The sequence below is a fragment of the Rhinoderma darwinii genome, chromosome 6 (genome assembly GCF_050947455.1).
Source record: "Rhinoderma darwinii isolate aRhiDar2 chromosome 6, aRhiDar2.hap1, whole genome shotgun sequence".
Classification (NCBI taxonomy): domain Eukaryota; kingdom Metazoa; phylum Chordata; class Amphibia; order Anura; family Rhinodermatidae; genus Rhinoderma; species Rhinoderma darwinii.
Window position 1 is genome coordinate 122203275 of NC_134692.1, and position 26133 is coordinate 122229407.

The 26133-nt window shown below is 44.5% G+C and overlaps 2 protein-coding genes across 5 annotated transcripts in view; one reads left to right on the forward strand and one right to left on the reverse strand.

Annotated features, from left to right (window-relative positions):
- Positions 1 to 543: 543 nt before the first annotated feature.
- Positions 544 to 7816, reverse strand: LYRM1 (LYR motif containing 1). 2 transcript variants are annotated; one of them, XM_075830242.1, is made up of 4 exons: positions 7672 to 7816; positions 6382 to 6557; positions 4566 to 4658; positions 544 to 2920 (listed from the first exon to the last, which is right to left on the reverse strand). In XM_075830242.1, exons 2-4 carry the CDS (start codon positions 6538 to 6540, stop codon positions 2804 to 2806), a joined length of 369 nt encoding a protein of 122 aa, XP_075686357.1. In that variant the 5' UTR covers positions 6541 to 6557; positions 7672 to 7816; the 3' UTR covers positions 544 to 2803. The 2 variants fall into 2 exon arrangements, with proteins under 2 accessions (XP_075686357.1, XP_075686358.1); XM_075830243.1 differs by lacking the exon at positions 7672 to 7816 and adding an exon at positions 7552 to 7660.
- Positions 7781 to 26133, forward strand: part of DCUN1D3 (defective in cullin neddylation 1 domain containing 3) — a 30774-nt gene continuing 12421 nt past the window's right edge. The window contains exons 1-2 of one of the 3 annotated variants that reach the window (XM_075830240.1): positions 7781 to 8025; positions 17638 to 17771. Coding sequence is in view for 2 of the 3 variants with exons in the window: in XM_075830237.1 (XP_075686352.1) it covers positions 8051 to 8100 (50 nt within the window). In the remaining variant the exon portion in view is untranslated. The other 2 variants (XM_075830238.1, XM_075830237.1) reach the window with 2 other exon arrangements.

Sequence of the window (26133 nt, forward strand, 5' to 3'; positions counted from 1 at the left end):
ATTCTGCTATTAAGGCCTTATTCACACGAACGTACGTTTCACACGACGAACGGGTTTGTCATGTGTTGCCGTTCCATGTGTCATCCGTGTATGTTCCGTTTGGCATCAGTTGGTGATGTCACTGTTGGTGCACATTTCTTTATTATTGAAATATTTTTTTTACTTAATTTCTTATGAACTTGTGCGTGATGCGCTAAAAACGCACAATAGGACATGCAGTGAGTTTCACCCAACAAAAACACGCTGCATGAAAAACACTGCATGTCTGAATGGCCCCTTTGAATTGCATACGTCCGTGTGAATAAGGCCTTAGACGCAGAAATATTTTAGCACAATATCTTGTGACCTGAAAATAAAAATAGTGAGAAAAATACATTAATTCATAATCGAAGTGTCTGGCTCATCGTACCCCACTAGTCCATACACGGCACATGATCCAACCTCCAAACTAAGACAACAAACTGATGTTCGATGATGATCAGAACCCATTCACAATTTATGTTTATATTGAACCAACGTGAATGATACACAGAAATGTAATCATTTAATTTTTCCCGTTTTATTTACTGATATAGGCGGATAAAGAGAAAAGTTTTGATAGTATAAACACCCAGCCAAACAATACCCACATATTGTCACCCAACACTGCCTTCAGTGAACCCACCAGGAGTGGCATTATCAGTCTATAAGGCAGATCATGCCGATCATGCTGCGAAGACCTGGTCTATCAATGGGAAATTCTGCAACCATCCGAGTGAGCAGCAAGTAAGACTAAGGTTCCAGTATAACATTGATAAAGGATTTAAGACACGGCCCGACCTTCAAGAGTGCAAATTGCTACTATGACAATAGTCGGATCATTGACAAGCAGAGACAGGAAAATGCATATGTCGTATCTACAGAGACAGGACATGTACCAGTGTGGCACAGATAGAGCCTTAGCAGCAACACATGACAGCGGGATAGACCCCAAAACATTACAGTGTGTTAAAAAAAAAAAGCCCTAATAACATTGAACTAGTGGATGCGATTCCTGCCAGGTGTTAACCATGTAAACAGTCCTGTCCCTAAGAGTTAGCCTCTTATTTAGTGGTTGTAATTCCATATTCATTCAGCTTCGCTAGGACATCATAGAAATTCCCTAATCTAAAGGAAGCCTTTCTGGAGGTTAATTCCCTTTAAAGCGTAACTAAACTTTCGATCAACTTTTTATTTTCCAGCAGCATGTCCAGTCTCTAGTATGTGAAAGGCACTTCACTAGGAGAAACGCAGGTCTGCGGCGGCTCCGTTCCCTCTATACACTGCTGTAACCGCAGGGAAGAGAATGAGGAGCTCTGCTGCGGTCCGGTCTCTAGTATGTGAAACGCGCTTCACTAGGAGAAGCACAGGTCTGCGGCGGCTCCGTTCCCTCTATACACTGCTGTAACATGCAGCAGCAGAGTGCAGGGAAGAGAATGAGGAGCTCTGCTGCGGTCCGGTCTCAAGTATGTGAAACGCGCTTCACTAGGAAAAGCACAGGTCTGCGGCGGCTCCGTTCCCTCTATACACTGCTGTAACATGCAGCAGCAGAGAGCAGGGAAGAGAATGAGGAGCTCTGCTGCGGTCCGGTCTCTAGTATGTGAAAGGCGCTTCAGTAGCAGAAGCACAGTTCCAGCGAGGGTACAAGGAAGCCGCTGCCAGCCCTGCGCTTCTAGTGAAGCGCGTTTCACATACTAGAGACCGGACAGCAGCAGAGCTCATCACATTCTCTTCCCTGCGCTCTGCTGCTGCCTGCTACTCTATAGAGAACTGTATAGTACATAGGGGCAGAGAGACCTTCCTGACGTCACGATGGGGGTGTACACCATTTAAAACACATCTAACACAAAAAGGAGCCCAAATTCATTAATAAAGTATATTACAAAATATATTTATATTATACACACTGCTAGAAAATAAAAAGTCGATCGAACGTTTTGTTACTCTTTAAGGATTAGTTCACACATATTGACGTTTCATCCCATGTGACCACTGCAGCCAATAACAGGCTGCAGCGTCATCCCAAGAGGCCGGCCAGCAGAGGGACGCGTCACCATGGCTACGTACGTATCAAACTTTTTTTTTCCTACCTGCAGTTTTCTGCAGCGGACATTCCGGCCGAAAAACCGCGCCACAATTTGATGCGGTTTTTCGGCCGGAAATTCCCTGCTGCTGATACGCTGTGTGAATTTTACGCAGCGTATCCGCCCTGTGTGAACATACCCTAAATGAAGGCAACAGAGTGAGGAGTATCACTGTTACACTATAATGAAGTGCATCTTGAAGAGCGATGATAGAAAAGATTATATTCCCATTTATGCTTGACTGTCAATAATCGTAGTATTCACCACATAGAAATGTCACCAGTGTCATAAAGTAAATGTCACGTCCATCTTATTAGGACGTTCTGATTAAGGAGCTAATGTAAATGCAAATATATATACACACACATCTGGAACAAGCAATATGCGATATAGCGGTCTGCATTAATAATGTGTTCTTCCAAGAGTAGTCAATGGAGCCTGAAGAAAATGCAGCCTCCTATTTTCAGCCATATTTACGTTGGTATTCGATTCCTATTTGTAGTTGGGCAATCGGAGAAAATACATTTCATAAAATGTATAAAAACAACATGGACACAACCCAGACATGAAGAAGATAAATATAATCCAGATTCAGTGTCCATATTTCGGAGTCTTACTTCAGGAGAGGGATTGCTGAACGTTAGTGGTTTCTCTGAAGTGACCGGTAATGTCCTTTAGTAATGGCACCAGTACTGCTGATACTATGAGATTTCATCATATGATTTCAGGTAGATGGGTTTGGCTTGTTTCCTCAGCTTCTCCTGTGTGCGGAGGGTTTTACTATGTGGTATAGCCAGTCCTTTAGGGGGTAGGTGAGTCTAAGAACACAAGAAAGGACAGATTAGTCTCTTTATAGACAACACAACTTGGATCCAATTCATCCATTTCAATAGGTCAGAATATTTAACAATTCTACAATATACATGAAAAGGCAGCATCAAGAAAACTAACCCGTGAACTTGTAGGAGCAAAACGCGTCTTTTAGGGTTCTTTTTAATGTATTTATTGTGTTTTTTCTTATTTTGTTCTTCGGTCATAAGGTTGTAATAGGGTTGATGCCCAAAACGCCATCATTCAAATGCAGAGTACTTCACAGAGAATTAAGCGCTTGACATGATTCAGTCTTTGATTGGATGTCTAAACCCCTCAGAGATTCACTTACCTCACAGCCATCATTCTGGAGCTCTCCCCATGTCCTCTGGTGGCCTCAGCTGAAATCTGTGCATGGGCAATCACCATACATTACATGAAGAACTTCATACGAAGATTCTTCGGTGGCCCATGACAAGGTCACTTGGGAGCGATGGCCTGCACACGGCTGCAGCCTACAAGGAGGACTAGCAGGGGAAAGTGGGGGCCATAATATTTACACACTTCCCATGAGACAGGCACAGTAAGGCTTTGTTCACATCTCCATTAGCAGCCTCCATCACAGATTTGGTCAAAAATGATGAAAAAAATAGCGCAATTTTGTCCAGTAAAACAATAGACACCATGACAGAAACCTGACGGAACCCATTTAAGTCAATAGGTTACGTTGGGCGCCGTTGGTGTTCGTCGTGCAACGGATCCGGCGCTTCAGGTATTTTCGTTGTTCTGCTTCTGTGACGGAGCAGAGCAATGGAGACACCAAACACAGATGTAAACGAAGACTAAAAGGTATGTCCAATTTTATAACCAATGATAATGCTCCAAAGCATCTAAGATGAGAAATGAAGAATTTTTGCAAATACTTTTGATTCAAAATGTTTTACCGTTTTGACCTAAGGGTAAGACCGGAAAAAGCCGACCACTGCACTCGTCTATCTCCGGCGCTCCCATAGAGAATAAATGGAGCGGCAGTGCGCATGAGCGACCTGCCGCTCGGTTCAAACTTGGGGTTCGGGCAACTTCGGGCTCCCCGTTCTCGTAAACGGTGGGGATCCGAGCTGTCGGACACCTACCGATCAGCAAGTTACCCCTTATTTTACGGATAGGGGGTAACTTGTTGTAACCGGAATACCCCTTAACAAGGTATTTGACAGCCGCGCCTAACAGAGTGCCAGTGCGGTTGTTGGCCGCGTTGCGACCGTGTCAGGGCCCTAAGTGTTTTGATGGTTAAAAACTGCAAACAACACTGTGTGTGTGTAGTAAATTCTTTTCAGTTATTTAGTTATATCTGTTTCTGGGAAAACCAGGTGACAAATATTACATGGCCATTACAATTATATATACGGGGTTGTTACCCAGTTTTTTTTTTATACTCCTGAACGTCAAATCTGCCTCGTTATTCCGCTCCATGAGAATGGAGGATCATTGCTCTATAATAAAATAAAATCCATTAAAAGGAGATTACTAAGAAGACGCAAAACAGCAGGAAGAGGAAGAAAAGCCTTCAAGCGCTGGATCTCCAGCAATCTATTTTATCTTCAAGGCTCCAGATCCTTTGTACAACAAGCTTCTTCTTTATACAGATATACTTACAGGTCTGGGGTACGGGATTCCATAATGTAACCCAATTTCAATGCGTGCATTGCATTCATCTATACATTGATGGATGGTTTCCACATGTGTTACCTGTAAGCATATAAACAGTTTAGGGCACAAGCCTCAGGTTACATGTTATTAAATTACAACGTGATCCTCAATCCTACAACATAAACTTTGCCTAGAAATGCTCCGCTCAAAATTTATTTTTTAATAATTACAATTATACAGGATTTAGAGAACCACTTTTTAAAAGGTGTCCCCGACAATAACTTCATTATCAGAATACTGCTTCCGGGACCTTCCATAATTAGCGGATATGGGCAAGGTGATAAAAATCACAAAGGGAAGCCATCGTCATTCTCCGCAGGAAAACTGAACATTGCAGATATCTCATTGAAGTTAATCCATGAATTCTCGAAGTCCCTAAGAGCGAAAGCCACACTTTTCAGTTCTCTACTCTGATGGGGATGGTATTCAACAGGGGATCCTTCTCCGTTGACTCAAAAAGCCCTAATAGGGCATCTTAAAAGGTGTCGCTGACACACAATTAGTACATTGCTTACCGTGAAAAATTGAAAAAAATATACTGCACTCTAATCACAGCCATGCCGTTTATCAACTTTTTCTAGAGGAGTCCGAACATCAACGTGTGCTTTCAGTTACCAGAATGGCTTTTACTGTTGATCCCATATGGGTTATACCTTGTAAAAATCAGGTGAAGGGTGCCACCCAGTGGTCACACAGACACACAGCAAGTCAATATCAGTTAAACAGTGCCACCCAGTGGTCACACAGCAGGTCACATCCTGTCATTCTAGGAGATCATAGCAGTAGTGCACAACCATTGGCTCTTCAGCTTCTACAAGAACTCGAGCATGGAAAAACAGTCTTGACCTCCATTAATAGGTTTATGTATTGGGGTCCATACATCATCTGCCCTCAAATGCATTCATTCAACATCAGTTTAGGTAAACTAGAATAGCTATCATAGGAAATAAAGTATAACTCTATCCATATCTGAATTCCAGTTATAGGGGTTACCCAGGAGCCAAAAATTGCTTTGCATTTATATTTTTATGTAAAATGAGTCACTTACTAATATACTTTAATTAAAAATTCGGTACTAAATGGTGCCGTTCAAACCCGGTGAATTGTACACAGAAGTCCTGGAGCTTTTCTAATATTAAGGGTGATGCTCTGCCCGTGGACTCCGGCACTGCTGCCAATGTCACTGTCCATATATGGATATCAGCTGATGCTCTGCTTGGGGACTCCAGCGATAGGAAACCCCTGAAGTCACTGACCAAATGTCGGAAGCAGTGCTGGAGTTCCTAGCAAAGCGCTAGCCGATGCTCTGCTCGGGGACTCCAGCAATAGGCAATGACACGAACCGCACAGGAAGCAAGCCCTCAGTCACGTGGGGCCGTGTCGGCGCGTCATCAATATTATTAAAGCCCCAGGACATTTTCAGGAACAATTCATCGGGTTTGAACGGCACCATTTAGTTTTTTAATTAAAGTACATTAGTGACTTCTTTTTACCTAAAAATATGAATGCAAAGCAATTTTTGGTCCCCGGATAACCCCTTTAAGTCTGAAATGGCTTAGATGTGAGGGAGGATTGTATAAATATGTGATCGCATAGATGCACCAATGTAAAGCACAGAAATCTGTGCTACTATGTTTGCCACTAGGGGGTGTGGTCACATGGATGTTCCTCAAGGGTGGGGCCAATTTATCTAAGCAACTGATTGGCCCATCAGATGACGACCTCCAAACCCTAACAACATTGTGACCTGTAATATACCTACATTTTTATTTTTCTGAAACAATTTTCTGGCTTCCTCTACAATGTACTGTCTTTCCTTTTTGGTCTCCTCCTCCAGTCCTGAACAAGACTTCCATTTTCTCGCTATTCTGAAAATTTTACGATAAAGGCCGAGGACTTTTGTGTGTGTTGCAGCCGTCATTCTAGATACATGTAAATCTGCAAGAGACAGATTAGCATTAGTACAACCAACTTCTTATTTAGCATATGCAAATGTTTCAGCCGCGGGAGCTTTTTACCCAGTAGATTTTTTAAAATTTTTACAGATTTTGCAAAAATCGACAGCATATCCGCTACATAATAGGCATACTGTCAGTTTGAAGAACTGTGACATAATTTTAAAAAGTCAGGCAGAAGTTTCCTGCTACGTGTGAATGGGGTTTTGATAATCCCATACACATCTATTGTAACGTATTATGTTGCAGAAAACCCACAACAAATCTGTCATGTCTGAACGTGGCTTATAGCTATAATAACACTGGCGTCACACTTTAACGGCTTTAGAGGTCAGGTTTGTTTTACTGGATAAAATAGTACAAGAAGCTGCGCAATTCCGAGCACCAAGGACAAACAAGATGAAGCCGGGGCCCACACAGAGGTCCTGCCCTCCAGGGATTTAATGTCCTCTTCTCCACCTCTCTTCCCTTTATAAACTCTGCTGGACCCAAATGCACATCGGGGGACATGGGACCGCCGTTCTCTGATAAGGGGGGGTCCAAGTAGCGGGATCTCCACCTGTCAGACATTAGCGCGTATTATCTACTGGCATGCCCCTTTAAGGACTCGGAATGCTGTACTATTGGCCCTAGGTCATTCCACCCCTAAGCTCGGCCAACGGACGCCATTTACCATCGGAATGAATCCCCCGGGTCATCGACAGAAATCTTTTTCAATGTTTTTCCCTAAAAATAAAGTAACCAAATAATGTAGAAAAACCACCAGTGTGAACAGAACTGTACAAACTGCAGCATTGGAGCACTCTCTTTTGTCTTCATATATCCCATAACTCAGAACAGTCATCCTGTCCCCACACTGAAATGTCTGATAACAGAGTACAGTAGCATTAATTAAAAATCAACAAACACAGATAAAACTTTCACGTTACTGTCCCTTTAATAACACGTTGTATACATAAGAAAGGGAAGCGCCGTACTTATTTATGACAGAAACATGAACACACAACACAAGCACTATCGCGAGTAGTGGTCTCCGGGAAACTACATCCCCCAGCATGCCCTGACCGACTGACTGTATTGCCTTTACACAAGCTCACCTCAATGACACTCCTCTACAGACGTCTCCTGGTGACGTCATCACGTTCTACACGCAGCGGGAGTTAGCTACGTACGTACGTAAGTCCCTCTCTAGTGACGTCCACTGCAGAAAGGCGGTCCTATCAGGGGAGATGACGTCACACTTGGTTCCCCGCCTTCCTACTGTAGTCCGTGACGTCACCAGAAGTGCGCTTTGTCGCGCCACTGACGTCACGACGGGCGGAGAAGAAGGAGGGAGAGGTGCGGACGTCGCAAGGGAGACAGCTGACTGGTCGCCCCGGCCCCCCCCTGCACCTCTGACACAATGTGGGAGAGCAGGAAGTGATGCGGGGGGTTCATTCACGGCAGACATGGTGAGATGGATGGAGGGGGCTTCTTATGCTCTGGATACGCGGTGTCTGGGGGCAGGGAATGGGGGGCTTCACCTGGTAAGGCACAGACCCCCATATAATCCTTATCCCTGTATCATGTAGACCACTAAGCTCAGCATGTCCTAAGTGTCGACCCCCCCTGTATGATTCAGCTGTATAATATGTGTACTCACTGCAGGGGGCTCATGTATTATTACCATCACTAGACATTACAGCTTAGTGTCACTCTTATCATTGTGTGACAATGACCGCTCCAGTCTGTGGAGGTTGTGTATCACTTTAATATGTGACCCCCCCCCCCCCCATTCTAATAACAAAGGAATGTCAGTGGTAGTTCTATTCAATGTTGTCATTCATTCATAAATATGACGCACGATACCCGCACCGTGTTTTCTTGTACACATTAGCGCCGTTTTATTGCGTGTGATATATGTATACCTGTACTCCGCTGTGTTGTTGACTGTCCTGTGAGGTCTGCCTCTAATTCCTCTGCCCCTTTAAAACCACAAATGTTTAAAGGGGAAGTAACCCTGTATTGTTGCGTGTATGGAAAGGTGCAGCTGAAATCAATGGCGCTTCTGAAGGAGTTCTGTTTTGTACCTTATGACATTTCTGATCAGTGTCTAAGAGGTTATTGCTTTACTAAGCTCTGTGGCCCCTTCTTTATGGGGATTGGGGAGGGTCTCCGCTCATGAACCCCAGCAAAGGTATTCTGACATGTCTCTGATGTATCAGATGCTAATTTAAGGTGGACATTTTATTTAATTTAAGGTGGACATTTTCCTCAACTTCTGACAAGTTCTAGAGGTGCGACAGTGGATGTGACCAGTGGAGATCTGAGTGCTGAGACCTGTACTGAGCTCTCCAAGGAAAGCTGAGCGGGCGCAGCCATCATCAGATCATTGCTGTCCCTTATTCTAGCAATTGGTGGGGGTCTTGGGGCCCGGATCCCCATCAATCACAGCTCCTCCTGTATCCCTATGACCTGACAGAGACATTGGCCCTTTAAAAAAAACAAAACACAGGTCTTATTTTCAGGCAGATCTGAACCCTGAAGTGACATGTCCAGACTTGATATAATCCATAAAGGGTCCTTTCATGTGTGGAAAGCGTTCTCTTCAGTCATTACTAGGATAATAATCGGTGGGATGGGATTGGATTCTTTTCTTTTGCTGTCAGTGATTGCTACAGAAATGTGTCCCTCTCTGGTTGGTATTCTCAAATCGCACATGCTGGGGAATGTATGTATATAATACAAGTATGGATGGACCGTATGTAAACAGAGCAGGACATCCGGAGCAGTTATATTACATACAGTAATCGTTTCAGCGAGCTTTATTTATAACAACTTGGAGCACCCCTCTTTATTTTGACAGTACAGCAGAGTCCAGTGGGTTGTGTAGTCTATTGTCTGGCTACCAAACTTGTACCTTTTTGGTTCCTGGCTACCAGTTTTATGTCTGGAATTGCTTTGTTTCAATTTCTATTTTATTGTGTGTTCTGTTTCTATGATGTTTGTGTTGTGTTTTAGTTGATTCCTGCTTATTGTATGCGACTCAATAGTTAATCTTTTACCAAACACTTGTCCTGTATTTGTAGTTGTGAAGACACGTTCATAAATAGTAGAAATAGTTGTCTCCTCAGTGCTAAAGTCCAGGAGGATCCGCGGCTGCTGTTCTAGAGCGCTCTACAATGTAGCTCTGCTGTCTGTACATAAAAGGTTATTAAGAGTAACTGCACTTTCATCAAACTTTTGATATGTTATAGAGAGATATGAAAAGTTTTTTATCGTTTGGGGTAAAGGTGCTCCTTCAGCTGTGGTCGGCGCTCCTCATCAGGCTGCAGACGGCTTAGCCTTAGTTCACACTAGCGTTACTATATGTTTACCTCTCTTCCGTTAGTGGAAGAGGATCGAAAGATTAAACGGAGAGCAACGGTTCTGTTCATTTCAATGGTAATTCTTTTTGTTTCCGTTTGTCTCCGTTCGCTAGGTTTCCATTTTTTCCCACGTAAACAAAAGTTCTGCAGACTGCACTTTTGCTTCCGTCAAAAAAAAAAAAAAAAAAAAACAGAAACCTGACGAACGGAGACAAACGTAGAGCAACCAAAATAATTACTATTGAAATCAATGGTAATTCTAACAGAATCGTTACTTTCCGTTTAATCTTTCGATCCTCTCTTCCTCTGATAGAAGAGCGGTGACCGTGTACTAACGCTAGTGTGAACTTAGCCTGACGTTGACATTCCCTAAAAGCCGTCTTCAGCCTGAAAATGATCACTGATCAAGCTTCTGCACCTTCGTTCCAGCAATGTTGGGGGTCTCCGAACCCGTTGTTTGTATGTGCGGTCCATTTGTCCACAAAAAACCTTCCGTAGTGTATCTGTGTGTCATCAGCATTCACGGATACACAAAAAATAAAAAAAATGCAGGGATGGTCTTGCACGATGGGTGAGTCTGTGCCGTAAGGGACCTTAAAATGACATGTTCAGAGCTTTTGTGGCTCTGGACTCGCAACCCACACACAATCTGTATGCATGGGGCCATATAAATGAATGGGTCCATGTGCTATCCGCAAAATAGCGGATAGCGCACACACAAAAAAAACGCAGTCGTGTGAACCCTAAAGAGGGTTTACTTGCTGTCCAGTGCAGCATGACATCACGAGCCCATAACATTCAAAAGCTGCGATTGGCTACAGCTGTCATGACGTGCACTGTGCTGGCCAATATATCGGGGTCGTGGGATGGGGGAGGTTGTAGCCCATATGTGCCCTATGACGTTAGTATTAAAACATAGGGTTCCCATTAAATTCAAGAGAGGGCACAACCTAGCAGAAAATGGGTATAATAATGTAATATTAAATTTAAAAAATTATATTAATCGAGTGGCCAGAAATGCATCTCTACATGATATTCTGGCCAAGTTAATGGGGGGAATAAATGCTATAAGGATTGAGACATTACTAACGGAGAGTATTAGTGATTATGTATTAGTGACATCTTGTGTCAGCCATCCACTACCTACTTCTTACTCTAAATTGGTTGAATACTCCTCGCAGGATGCCAGTGTATTATCGGAAGGCAGACGTGCTGACCTCGCTGTGCGTTTTAGATCTCTCAATAAAGGGGATTAAACAATTAACTCTTTTGTCCTGAAAGCATTCAGAACCGCAGGCTGCCCGGTGGCAATGTCGCCTCTGCCAAGAGTACAGTGTGAAATGCCTCATCCCGTAATCAGGTGACCCGCGGCCTCGGCTGCTCCATGATCACAGCTCGCTCTCCTTGGGACAAAGCTGTCACTTCTTGTCATGCTCATTCTCTTAATTGTAGCGCCGGTTGCTGGGGTAGGTTTGGTTCTGAGACCGTCTAGCTGCTTTATCAGATCATATAGTTCTCCTCCGACTATTCTCTCATTTAATACATCGAAAGAGACAGATTGGTGGGGCATTAAGATCTGGTCATTTGTATGAAGCATCACTTGGACAAGCATGCCGTGGAAAGGGGTTGTAAGAAAACCATAGAGCACCACTCTTGTCCATAGGCTGTGTCTGGTATTACAGCTCAGTCCTATTTACTTCAGTGAAGCCGAGCTGCAGTATCCCACACAGCCCAAAGAAAAACGTGGCGCTGTTTCAGGAAGACAATGGCCATGTTTCTCTAATCTTTTACTCCTTGAAAGAAGACCTGTATTCTCTCCTGACATGTCTGTATTAGTAAATATAATAATTCTGGAGCATCTTTTCTTAGAACTCGATGTTATGCAATTCCTCTGTTGTTCCTCCTGGAAATGTATAAATTGACAGCTGAGTGTTACCACTTGGGGCGTGTCTCTACACAGACTGACACTGTCCTATCATTGCTGACAGAATAAGGGATCATGTACCTGACCAATGTGTTCTTCGTGTGCTATCTGTTCTTTTTGCGACTAGCACACTGAACCGTTCATTTCTATGGAGCCATGCACACGTCAGTTTTTTTAGCGGTTCATGTGTCCGTTCCGCAAAAGTGTTGAACATGTCCTATTCTTGTCTGTATTTGCGGTCCGCCTCGTCCACTCTAGTGTAAGGGTCCGGAAAAAAAGACAGCACACAGAAGTCACTATGATGAGCACACGGAAACGGTCGTGTGCATGATGCCTAAAACTGTGTAGGAAGACGGCCCTTTGACGAGGGGAATGGTAACACACAGATGCCGATTTTATTTATGTTTCCTGGTGGAATAAAAGAGGAACAGCACAATGCAGAGTTATATGGAAAGTTGCTCCAGAATTGTTATTTTGTGGGGAACACAAGTATTTATTAAAACAGACATGTCAGGAGAGGCGACAGGTCCTCTTTAGCTTTTATTGGTACTGGTCGGTTATTCGTTATCATAAATAAATTACAAAAGTAGTGACATTGTGTCCAAAACACTGCATTACAGCACAGGGGACAGTGGAAACTGCTCAGGATCTGTTTACATCGGCATTGAACGCTCCATTATTGTCTCCGTTGTAGATTGTCACTTTTGCTCGACAAAATAGCGCAGCATGCAGCGCTGTTCTGTCCAGTGCAATGACTGAATCCTGACTGAACCCATTAAAGTCCATTACGCGCCGTTGTTTTCCATCGTTCGATGGGTTCTGATCCTATGACTGAGCAGTACAATGGAAACAGAACCCAGATGTGAAAATATCCTTAACAATGTGCCACAGATATATCCATCACTCGGATCTCGTGGGTACTGCCACTGAACCCCCTCCCCCCACGAGATCAGTTGCAGGAGCACGGCTGTTATACACAGCGAGGCTTCTGCCACATCCGCACAATTACAGGGCACCAATGGGTTACCATGGTAGGCGGGGGCCTGGTGTCGGACCCCCTACTGATCACGGACTGATGACCGATAGCTCATCAATATGAAAAACTGCCCCCTGCCTGGACAACCCCTTTAAGACCCAAACTGGACTGGTCATTAAGGGTTTAAAATAAATTTCATGCATTTTGGGCAAAACCTGTTGCGCTCGTACGAGCGCGGCTTCCCCTTCATTTCTTCTTGCTCACTGTGAGTCGTCGACATGCATTTAGCAGCGATTCACAGTATTGCAGCCTTCTCCCATTGAAGTGAATAGGAGAAGACTGTAAGGCTACGTGCACACGTTGCGTATTCTGCTGCGGAAAATACGCAGCAAAACCGCAAGAAATTTGCAGGAAAAACACCTGCGTTTTTTTTTTAATGCGGTTTTTATGTTTTGATGCGTAAATCGCAGCGTTTTCATGCTCTGTGTTTTGCTGTGGTTTTCCTCTGCACTAGGCAGATAGAATTCACGGGTGGAAACACAAGATAAATTGACTTGCTGCAGATTTTAAAATCTGCACCGCAGGTGAATTTACGTGCGGGAAAATACTGCAGCGTGTACATGAGATTTCCCGGAATCCAGTTTTCTATGCTGGTACTGTATTACGCTACGGTTTTGCCGCAATCAAATATGCGCATCAAAACCGCATGTAATACGCATCGTGTACATTGTCCCTGAAACGCCTGGATTAAGAGGCAGTTTTTTCTTGAAATTGTCCTCGTATTTGTCTGCCTCAAACTTATTTAGTGTGAACATAGTCTCATGCACATCTAGCTTTCCGCACTCCACGTACCGCCATATGGTACAACACCTTACTACAGAGACAATCTCCCCTATAAACAGTGGCGAATCGCTCCAAAATATGGCATCTGACAGAAATCCATGTGAAATCCGAGGTACAGTACGGTCCCATAAGAAATCTACCGGCGCCACAATACGAACCGCACAACGCTGAGAATTACGGAGCTGTAATACTCTTGTGCGTGCGCGCGAGGCCTTGCGGGGTAGGCAGATTTGACTTGTATTACTTTAACCTGTGTCCTCTGCAATCCTCGAAAAAAATCAATTGAAAGGGAATGATCACACAGGGCGGATCCGCTGCATAAAGGTACACAGCCCTGGCCGAAAAACCTGCACCAAATTGTGGTGCGTTTTTTCGGCCGGAGTGTCTGCTGCGGAACACAGAGGGGAAAAAAACGTGCATACTTACCCTCTGATGTCCTGCAGACAGGCTTCCTGGGATGACGTTTCATCCCATGTGACCGCTGTAGCCTGTGATTGGCTGCAGCGGTCGCATGGGACGAAACGTCATCTCAGGAGGCCGGCCTGGACGAAGAAGCACAGAATTCGGCGTAAGTTTACAATATATTTTTATCTGAATTGCGATTTATGCGGTGGAATCGCAGCTTTTTCGCTGCAAAAATCGACTAGATGTTGCGGGTTTTATCTCCCATAGAATTCAATGGGGAAAAAACTGCAACAACAAAAACAATTGACTTGCTGCGGATTAAAAAAACGCACTTCAGTTCAATTTGAGTGTTTTTTCCGCTTATCATTTCCGTTGCGTATGGATGAAATCTCATCCACTTTGCTGCTACTGCGTTATGAGGCAGATTTTCGACAACCATATACGTTGCGGAAAATCGGCAGTATTTACGCTATGTGTGAACTCGGCCAAAGCCAGATTTCCTTGTTCTCTCTCCATTTTTGCTGCGGTTCAGTAGCTCGGTTTACTCCACAGCTATTATTCCTCTTGTTTTTGAATGGTTACTAATTTTCATTATTCCCAGAAGTTGTCCGGCTTTTATGATCATTTTATTATGCTGCATGAAAAATTGTATTTATTTTAAATTGGACTTGTATATATTTGTTTTACTGATGTCATTTGTTTGCTTCATGCACACTGTTGTTTATCGGGTCCATACAAACTCTGTAATATAGCAACCGTAGATTCTGGGGCCCAGCTATACTTCTATATGCCTTCATGACGCATACAAATCCAACAAAAAAGCTGTACTACGGCTCAAGTCCACCAGAAGGGGGGGCACTGGTTGTGAACGACTCTACACTCTAGCTTATAGAGGGGTCATGAGCAGGGGACCCCCTCTATGATCCGATGCCCTAATAGGGCATATAGACAGGGGTTGTCTACATGGGTATATTAACACAATGCAGGGAATATATCCTAATGGGGTAGTCTCTTGAAGAAAGCGCTATAAGCTGACCTGACCATGTATTCAATGGTTGCCATCCTGGATGTCTCGTTCTGCTGTCTTGTCCACCATAATATTAATATTTAACTTGAGTCTTTGTGATCTTAACTTTTCTGCAGATAACATTTTATACACTTTATATACGACGGCCGTCACACGGACCTATATAGTTCAAAGTGGCCGTTCACACGGCTGTTGTTTTAACGGACCGTGTGAAGGGTCAGTGAGAAAATAAAACGTGTCCTATTTTTTCACGCTTCACGAACCCTTCCGTAGATTCTAGTCTATGGAGGATGCGTTATATCGCGTCCCGCAGCGCAGAGCACGGATGCACCTCGAACGTGAAAAACTGAAGTTTTTCACGTCCGAGATGCTCAACGCCCCTGTGAATTCGGCCTTCCTGCGTGATGCAACCGTCTAATGATTGTGTATGCTCGAAGCTCCTGTAACCTAAAAATCCTCCTAAAACACCCTACAGGGAAATAAAAATACTTCGCAATCGAAATAGTTTCAGCTGTAACAAGTTTAACACGTAGGTAAATAACCGAAGGAATAAACCAATGTAATTCCCTCCCCTGTATATTGGTTTCCACTGTGGCCCTGGGTTTAGCACTTCTGCCAAATAGTAAAGGGAGATTATTTTAGCAGCACATGGATAGTCCTGACATTGTGACCAGGGTTTTATTTGCTGTTTAGTTCTGGCTGAGGCACGTGAGAAATCCCACATCTCCAGGCTGAATAAAAAGAAAAAATATCAGCATTGGACTCGCCGGTGGCTGCAGCGTTTACGCTAGGCTGCGGACTCGCCGGTGGCTGCAGAGTTTACGCTAGGCTGCGGACTCGCCGGTGGCTGCAGAGTTTACGCTAGGCTGCGGACTCGCCGGTGGCTGCAGCGTTTACGCTAGGCTGCGGACTCGCCGGTGGCTGCAGCGTTTACGCTAGGCTGCGGACTCGCCGGTGGCTGCAGCGTTTACGCTAGGCTGCGGACTCGCCGGTGGCTGCAGCGTTTACGCTAGGCTGCGGACTCGCCGGCGGCGCTTACGCTAGGCTGCGGACTCGCCGGCGGCGCTTACGCTAGGCTGCGGACTCGCCGGCGGCGCTTACGCTAGGCTGCGGACTCGCCGGCGGCGCTTACGCTAGGCTGCGGACTCGCCGGCGGCGCTTACGCTAGGCTGCGGACTCGCCGGTGGCGGCAGCGCTTACGCTAGGCTGCGGACTCGCCGGTGGCGGCAGCGCTTACGCTAGGCTGCGGACTAGCCGGTGGCGGCAGCGCTTACGCTAGGCTGCGGACTCGCCGGTGGCGGCAGCGTTTACTACAACCTTCAGCACTCCAGCTGTTGTGAAACTACAACTCCCAGCATGTCCTAACAGCAAAAGGCTTTAGTATTCCAGCCAAAGGTGATTAGGGCATGCTGGGAATTGTAGTTGCACGACTGCTAAAGTGCCGAAAGTTGTTGACCCCTGGATTACAGTACATTTAAAAAAAAAAAAAAAAAAAGGCCAGAGCTTGATAGACAATCAGGTGGGGGTGCAGTGATGGAAAGTTGTATTTTTGCTGGAGGTCTTCTTTGAAGACCACCCTTACTTGTTGGGGTCCTTTGACAATAAGCTTATAACAAAGTGCCCCCCTGCTGGGACCCCCACTGATCAGCTCTAATCTGTGTGGAAACCTAGCAGTAAGTGTTTAATTTCCCTGCAGCACCTCCACAGGGAAAATTAACCATTACACAGTGTACATTTTTTTTTTTTCCCCCTTGATTTCCCTTTATACAGTTTTAGTGCATTTAACCGATACAGCACTAACTGCTAGAACCTCCACCAATCAGAGAGTGAGGGAGAGCGCTTGTTATTTCCAGATCTACAATTAATTTTAGCGAGAATGACTGGACAGGGATACGCACTTTTCCTTTAAGAATAAGTACTGTGACCCACCTTCTGGATCTTTGGCGGTCCCAGTCTTTAGGCCCCTTACTCATCACATCCTTAAAGGGGTTGTGCACTCACAGATCCACAGTATAGGTCATCAGTATATGATCGGTGGGGGTCTGACAACTGGACCCTGCACCGACCAGCTGCCTCGGGGCACCAGACGTCCATACCGGAAGCAGATGGCTCCGGTCACTAAATAGCGTCCGAGCTGCAGTACTGCAGCTCTGCTCCTATTGCTGTTCTACAGCATGGCCGCTATTTAGTGCTCGGAGCCATCTGCTTCCGAATACCTCATAACAACTGGTGCATAAAGGCAGCTGGACCAGCTGATTGGTGCGGGGTCTGGGTGTCGGACCCCCACGATTGTATATTGATGACCTATCCTGAGGATAGGTCCTCAGTCTTCTGTGCATGGACAACCCCTTTAATGGACTTTATATTAGATGGTGAGCACCTGGGATCAGGAACTGATGTGAGCACAGGTCGCACTAAATTTTTTCTAGCAGGGTAAAAATACTCTTCGTGTTTTTGGGTAGTATTTTTAGTCCAGAAGATGTGCCTAATTTGTGGCAATTCAAATTAATACGTGGTTTTAAAAGCTCGCTCTTTATGCAGGGAAACCATTACTATAATGCCATGGTAACAGAGACTTCAGTTGGCACTACCAGGGTAATCCGTTTATGAAGACAGAAATGGAAACGTGGTCCTCCATTGTAGCAGTTTTCCTAATTATGCTTCTGGATCACAAGGTAAAGGTCCATTTACACGATCGAGCGCTCCTAAGAGCGACAAAGGAGCAAACACCTGTTTGTCGGCTGATCACATCGTGTAAGCAGGCTATAAAATTGTTGTCGACAACAATTTTTCCGACAATAATGCAAACTGATGGTGACCAAGCGATCATTCGTTCCCATACAGCATAGCATCGGCCTGTGGGAAAGGGCCGGTCAGCGAGCCGATCTACTTCTTATATAGTCTATCAGCACTCGTTATGGGCAGAAATCTGCACGTGTGAACCAGCGTTAACTGCACAGTATAAACACATAGTGAGCCCCCCCCCCCCCCCATGTTGGCTCCATACAGCTCTGTCAGTGATCTGCACTTGTGGCCATACAGCTGTTCTAAGACCAAAGTCATGAAGGGTCCAGGGGACTTGTGACCACAGAAGCCCTCCACACACAAACAGGTCCCTGGCCTTTAGCATATAGGATCCATGTTGGTGAAAAATCTGATTAATCAGCAGCCAGCAGAAACTTTAACATGTTACCTCCATTCACATCCAGAGCAGCACGTCCCTCTCAGCCGAAATCTGTACTGGGGCTCGTCTCCCTGGGAACAACGCCCGGCGTTCAGCGCCAAAAACACAACCCCGAGCGTGATAGGAAACAACAAAAATGCTGCCGCTGAAGTGGAGCCGCCACCTCACAGCCTGGGCAGCTCCATCTCTCCTCGCTCCCCGGAGTGGAGGTAAGTGTCCGAGAGAGCAGGCCAGCAGGTTTCTCATCAGAGCTGGTAACAGCCCTTGTGGGTGGCAAGACCGCCGGGCTGCAGCAATACATGTCACCAGGTCAGCCACTCGTTGGCTTACAGGCCTGGTAAAGTCTATTATTGTTTGTGCCCAGCGGTCCTAAAGCTGGTACTAGCTCTTGAGGTGAGCGTGGAAATACCCATGTGCCAGTGTCTTTACAGGCGTCAGCGAGGACTGGCTAATCGCTAAAGTAATAACCAGTAATAAATATTATTACACATCTAATTTTTATCTATATTGAAAAATAGATTTTTTTATTTATTTTTCATGTTTTGTTTGTAGATCGCTGGTAATTAGAAGACGTCTGCCTACAGTTGCTGGTGCTTCATTTCCATCATATTCCGGAATGGATGAGTGTATACTAAAAATGTAGAGGTGCTGGGCGTGTTATATAACATGAGGTCCCTAAGGCCTCATGCCCACGGCCGTGACCGTAATTACGGCCACATTTTCGTGCCGTGCTCCCATACAAAGTATGGGAGCACGTCCCACAAATTCCGAAAAGTAGGACATGCTCCATATTTCCTGGCAGGGTTCTACGGCACATAGTGCTACGGAAAGGTGTCCATGGCCAATAGAACCGGGCGGGTCCATAATTGCGGACCGTATTGCGGTCCGCAATTACAGAGTTTTTTACGATCGTGTGCATGGGGCCTTACACTTATGAATAGTCTCAATTTCACAAAGGTTTGACGGGGAGGTGGCCATTTTGCGGCGTTTGTGCTGTTGCTGTGAGAAATTGGTGTCCCTTTAGCTCTGGCCTGTCGGCACATTTAGTCACGTTGCCATGTATTGTGAGAGGAACACAATGAGCCTCTGATTTTACAAGGTTGGAGTGAATGATTCATGGGGCAAACAATGAGCTGCCACCATAAAATAGGGAACTAGGGGAGTCACGGTGGGAAGTGAATAGACAAACGCCTGTTTTCCTGTCGAGCTTTTTTTGTCTGGTTGCGACTGGAACGCAGATCGTGTGGCAATGTAGAGTTAGGCCTCGTGTACAACGTCCCTGCAGCTCCAAACTACAGAGCCTGGAGCAGACAGAAAGTGGAGCTGTTACCCATAGCAGCCTATCAAACGCATGTTCTTACAATGGAGGATGTAATCGTATAGGTTGGCATGTACCCTGGTTGTTCTAGGGGCATACGTTTCGATATATCTGCAATGATGGAATGTCTTTAGTCCCTCTTACACAGCCGATATTTGGGCACACAAGTTCACTGTCGACCGCTCGTTTCCAATCATCGGGCTGTGTGACAAGCCCAGCGAAACAAGCAAACGCTCTGCATGTTTTATGCGGCCTGTAAAATCATCGGTTGTCTGCAGCACATCTCCCTGTGCAAACCAGGATGTGCTGCTGACAATAATGAGATTGTATGTGCCCGAACGGTCGCACTTTTGATCGTTCTGTCGCATGCTGTAACGATTGCTCCATGTAAATGGATCTAAACGAGCGCCTTTGTAAAGAGAGCCTTTTCTGGTCTTGAGGCCCTTTTACACGGGCCAATGATCGGGCGAACGCTGGTTCACGTGTAAACGGTAACGATCAGCCGAAGAACGAGCAAACACTCCATCATCGACTGATTGTATAGTTTATGCAGCACCAGATATTATCATTGTCAGTGTGTACACAGGAAGATGCGCTGCCGACATGATGGACATGTATGGGGACGAGTGATCATAGTAACGACAGCTCGTCCCCATACATTACTGATCATTGCTGCTTGTGAAAGGATTAAACGAGCTCATTTATACGGCCCAAATTGGCCGTTGTAAAAGGACCCTTATTAACACGAGCGTTGAGTAAGTCTGTGTGATTGTCGCTAAAACAGTTGTCGCGCGGACACGTTTTTCAATGGGGTCGTTCACAAGGGCGTTGTTTCAACGGACCGCGTGAAGGGTCCGTTGAAAAATAGAACCTTTACTATTATCTTCCGTCACGGATCCCTCCATAGGCTCGAGTTTATGGGGATCTGTGGAAACGGGACCTGCCCGTCTGAGTTACCCCACGCTCGTGTGAATGTTACTGTTGATAGTCGTTGCTATGAGCACTTTTACTGCTTTGCGCTGTATAGTGTTCACATGAGGCGCTTTGTGCTGTTATTTGCTGAAGGCACCTGCTTCTGGCCGGCTGTTAAGATTTCATTTTATCCTATTAGTGAGTTAACCCCTTTAGGATGGTATCAGGGGCAGAGATATAGGGGGTTCAGAGGTACAATAGAAATCGCACCCGTGACCTGGAGCCTGAGAGGGCCCAAAAGCCCCTCAGCCCCACAAGAAGACTCCAGTATTATAAATGATTTTATGGTAGGTCGGGGCCCTGTTATAGATTTTGCTTTGGGGCCCCCGAAGAAGAAGCAATGGATTCATGTAACTAACGCTGATATATTTTATTACTTTCTTTAACTTGGCTGCTTACAGGGTTCTTAATTCTTATTTTGTGTCCCGCAGCCTCTTTCTTCATTACCGGTCTCTCTAACACTATAGGAAATCATCGGAAGATGTTCTTCTGCATTTCACAGAGAAGCGAGATAAATTTGGGGTTTCCATTCATTGCACTTGTGTTACCTCAGATCTGACCCATGTGCGTATGATGACGTAACATGACCGATGGCCAATGCCACCACATTGCATTGTAAATCCAGGGTGGTCCTACAAGCCATAAGCTGGTGGCCCACTCTCCGGTGATGTGAGTCCAGAATTTTGACTATTTAGTAATCCTGTATCTCATGCCGCGTTTCTGAGCTCTATGAAGATGGCGTCTTTAGTTATCATATATAATAATATAATAGGGAGAAGTTAGACTTGTACTTGTGTTGTAATTGTAGTCGTCCGTATGTGCGCTGACTTTGTGGTGGGATTCTAATTCTACGCAGCAGCCAATCTTAGAAAAACAGCTGCGATGTAAAGCATGGGGGAGGGATAGAGCAACAACCTACGCTTCTGATGAGACAGGAGGAGGATTTCAGACTGCTTTAAAATGACAGAAAATAAAATTCATCTTTGATACGGGGACTGATCATAGCTGTGCCAAGGAGATAAAATAGCAGGTGAGCGCAACACTTAGGTAGTGACTTTAGATGCCATTTTTAAGACCGTAGCGGGACACCTATTTTACAAATTAAGGCCTAAGTCACAAGAGCATGTCTGATTTGCGCATTCACAAAAAAAGGAGTTTTTTCCTGCATTTGACGGTGTTGCATCAGTGTGGTTTCCGTGTGTCATCCATTTTTCACGTCCGTGTTTCTCCTCTGCAAGCGTTTCCTGGTTTTACTTTTTTTTTTTCTCTCCGTTTTTCACGCATCAGTTGCTAAAGAAATGAAGACAGCACGTGGATGTTGTCCGTATGCTGTCCATATTTTTCACGCACCCGTAGACTTCAATGGGCGAGTCTGAGCCGCAAAAACGGACCAGAATAGTAGTGTGGTCAGTGTCTGTATCAATCATTTTTATTAAGTAAAATTACAGTCACAATGGACATATAAACAGGTTTATGTAATGTTGGTTTAACCCCTTCCCGATGTATGACGTATACTTACGTCATTGCCAGGTAAGGGAAGTAAGTAGCCGACGCTCGAGCACGATCCCGCTAGTTTAACTCCTTAGATGCCACGGTCAATTGTGACTGCGGCATCTAAGGTATTAGAAAGAGGGAGGCAATCCACCCCGACAGCCCATCACCCCCCTCTCTCCCGCAACACGATCACCGGATGCCCATAGTTGGCATGGCAGCATGATGGCCTCATGAGGGCCGCCAGGTCTGCTTTTTTTGTTGTACTAGAGACACAATATAGTACAATACATTAGCATTGCAGTATTTAGTCCAAGTGATCCAACGATTACTGGTTCAAGTCCACTAGGGGGACTAGTCAAAAAAAAAAAAAAGTAAAATAAGGGTTTTTCGTATGTACCAAAAGAAAATTCCCCCATTTTTACCCTAAAGCATTGTAAAGAAAAAAAACAAAAACATAATTTGTATCACCGCGTCCGTAAAACATGGTGAACGGGGTAAAAAAAATATGAAAATGCCAGAATCGCAGGTTTTGGTGTTTTTTGGTCACCTCATCTCCCACAAAAAATGGAATAAGTGATCAAAAACTCGCATTAACCATTAAAAACTACAGCCCGTCCCACAAAAAATAAGCCATCAATAATTATGGCTCTCAGAATTTGGCGACACAAAATATATTTTATTTTGAACAATCCGTTCTTTCCTTGTAAAAGTAGTAAAATATAAAAAAACACTATATAAATTTGGTATCGCCGTAATCGTATTGACCCGCAGAATAAAGTTAAAGAGGCTCTGTCACCAGATTTTGCAACCCCTATCTGCTGTTGCAGCAGATCGGCGCTGCAATGTAGATTACAGTAACGTTTTTATTTTTAAAAAACGAGCATTTTTGGCCAAGTTATGACCATTTTCGTATTTATGCAAATGAGGCTTGCAAAAGTCCAAGTGGGTGTGTTGAAAAGTAAAAGTACAACTGGGCGTGTATTATGTGCGTACATCGGGGCGTGTTTACTACTTTTACTAGCTGGGCGTTGTGCATAGAATTATCATCCACTTCTCTTCAGAACGCCCAGCTTCTGGCAGTGCAGACACAGCCGTGTTCTCGAGAGATCACGCTGTGACGTCACTCACAGGTCCTGCATCGTGTCAGACGAGCGAGGACACATCAGCACCAGCGGCTACAGATGATTCTGCAGCAGCATCGGCGTTTGCAGGTAAGTCGATGTAGCTACTTACCTGCAAACGCTGATGCTGCTGCAGAATCAACTGTAGCCTCTGGTGCCGACACGATGCAGGACCTGTGAGTGACGTCACAGATCTGCACTGCCAGAAGCTGGGCGTTCTGAAGAGAAGTGGATGATACTTCTCATCAGAACGCCCAGCTAGTAAAAGTAGTAAACACGCCCCGATGTACGCACCTAATACACGCCCAGTTGTACTTTTACTTTTCAACACGCCCAGTTGTACTTTTGCAAGCCTCATTTGCATAAATACGAAAATGGTCATAACTTGGCCAAAAATGCTCGTTTTTTAAAAATAAAAATGTTACTGTAATCTACATTGCAGCGCCGATCTGCTGCAATAGCAGATAGGGGCTGCAAAATCTGGTGACAGAGCCTCTTTAACATGTTGATTTATTGGCACAGTGAACGCCGCGCAAAAAACAATGGAGGAATCGCAGGTTTTTTTTTCCCATTCCACCCCACAAAGGTGTTGTTTTTTTTGTTTGGTTTCCCAGTACATTATATTGTTTAATAAATGGTGTCATGAAAAACTACAACTCCTTCCGCAAAAAAATCAAACCCTCATATTGCTATTTCTACGGAAAAATAAAAAAGTTATGGCTTTTGGAAGGTCGACAGCTAAAAAAGGCAAAACGAAAAATGTCTGCGGCTGGAAGGGGTTAATGGATCAAGTAAAGCGCGGTTGAATTATATGAGAAACGGTTAGATGATTGAGTTACGCGGTTAGAACGGCACATTTAATCCTATTTCTTCTGAAGGCTTTTTGTTGTAATAGATTTAGTAGATTATAGAAAAGTTTCATAATTTTTAACCAAAGAAGAACATTAACAACAAATCACAGAATATGAACCGTCGGTCACCAGTAAAAGGGGCGCTCGGAAGGGAAGAGTCGTTCAATGTGGGAAGTCCAAGTCTTTAGCGTAAAAATGAAGTGGGTCGATGAGTTTAGAGTTTTCCTTCAGAACCACTTTTTATGACATTTTTCAATATATTCATAATGGTCATTTCTGTTACGTTTTTTTTGTAAATATCGGATAATGTAGGAATATTTGATGTTCTCCACGTTTGGGCCAGGGAGGAGAGTGCGGACAATAGGATATGACATCACGTGGTCCTGAAAGGCCTGGGGATTGTAGCCTTTCCCAATCCAAGCTCAGGTGTAAAGATACAATTTTGTTTAATTATTAGATAAAGTATTGAATTGATAAGAGCAAAAGGGACCTAGGGGAGGGTTTCCCAAAAAAAATTGTGGAATGTAGCATCTGGCGGACACGTTGGGGTAGATTTTGGAGTTTGTATGGGGTGCGGTACCAACTTTATCATATTTGTAATGTAGTTTATAACTTGATGTAATCAGTGGATCCTGTGCGTGTCAGAGGCGCGCAGGACCCGCTGTCACCGAAGCCGTTAGTCCTGCTGACCTGTTAGTCCTGATATATAAAAGTTGCACATTTATACAGCCTTTAAAAGACCAGTGATTGGCTGCAGTGATATTGTGGGTATAGAAGCACATCACCACTGCAGTTATGTTAATACACAGCGGCGGCGCTGGAACGACGGGAATCCGTGAGGTGAGCAATGGCTTTTTTTTCAAATATTTTTTTTTCATCCTTCCCAATGTTGCCAATTTTTTAAATAATCTGGAAAACCCCTTTTTAAAGGGATCCTGTCATCAACATCTTACCTGTTAAACTCACCTGACCCCTCAATGGCCGCAGCTGTCCAGAGTTCATTCCTGTTCTCTTCTTTCCTGAAGTCCTCCTCTGTCAGTAAATATAGTTGTTTAAACTTTTCCCGCCTTTTATGGTAATTATTTTGCCCTCTGGGATGCAGCTTCTTAACCACGCCCACTGCCACCACCTGTCCGGCCCTGACTGGCTAAGGAGCTATCAATCAAAAAGAAGGAGGTGGAGTCCACTCTGAGATGCTGGAGGAATGAAAACCTGACTCTTTTCAGATGAAGATTTGACTCTTTTCTGCTCATTTGCATACGGCGTGGGACCACTGAAAAACGGAATACTAAAGCTACAGAGCTCACTTAGAACATATTTATAGCTTAGATGACAATGATTTTTCACCCACTTTCACCAGGTATTGCTGGCTTTATAGCTAAAATGCTGGTGACAGGTTCCCTTTAAGTTTTTGTTATAGTTTTTAATGCTATTCTCAGTCCTTTGTTGAATATACACACTGATAAAGTATTCCGTTCCGTAAATTAACAATTTTACTGCCTGAAGATAGAACGATTAAAATTAAATTTATTAAGTTGTTTCATTAAAATGAGCCATCTTAGCCCCAAATAACAATATAAACAGGCTCAGATAAAGTGGTCAGTAATAAGGAGAGGTGTGCTGATGTGATAGTATAGTTGCAAACACCAAGCACCACCTCACCCCTCACGATATATTCTACTGACACACCTCACTGACTGACAGACAACCCAAGGCATTAGTGTCGTACACGCGCCGGGAGGTTTTGAATAAGCACACAATCGTGCTAACCGGCTGAATTAACAGTGAAATCTAACACAATACCGAATTGAATCGATAATCCCTGATGATGTGTCACTTATGTATGTGGCACTGAAACGCGTTGGATTGTCTGTCAGTCAGTGAGGTGTGTCAGTAGAATATATCGTGAGGGGTGAGGTGGTGCTTGGTGTTTGCAACTATACTATCACATCAGCACACCTCTCCTTATTACTGACCACTTTATCTGAGCCTGTTTATATTGTTATTTGGGGCTAAGATGGCTCATTTTAATGAAACAACTTAATAAATTTAATTTTAATCGTTCTATCTTCAGGCAGTAAAATTATTCTCAGTCCT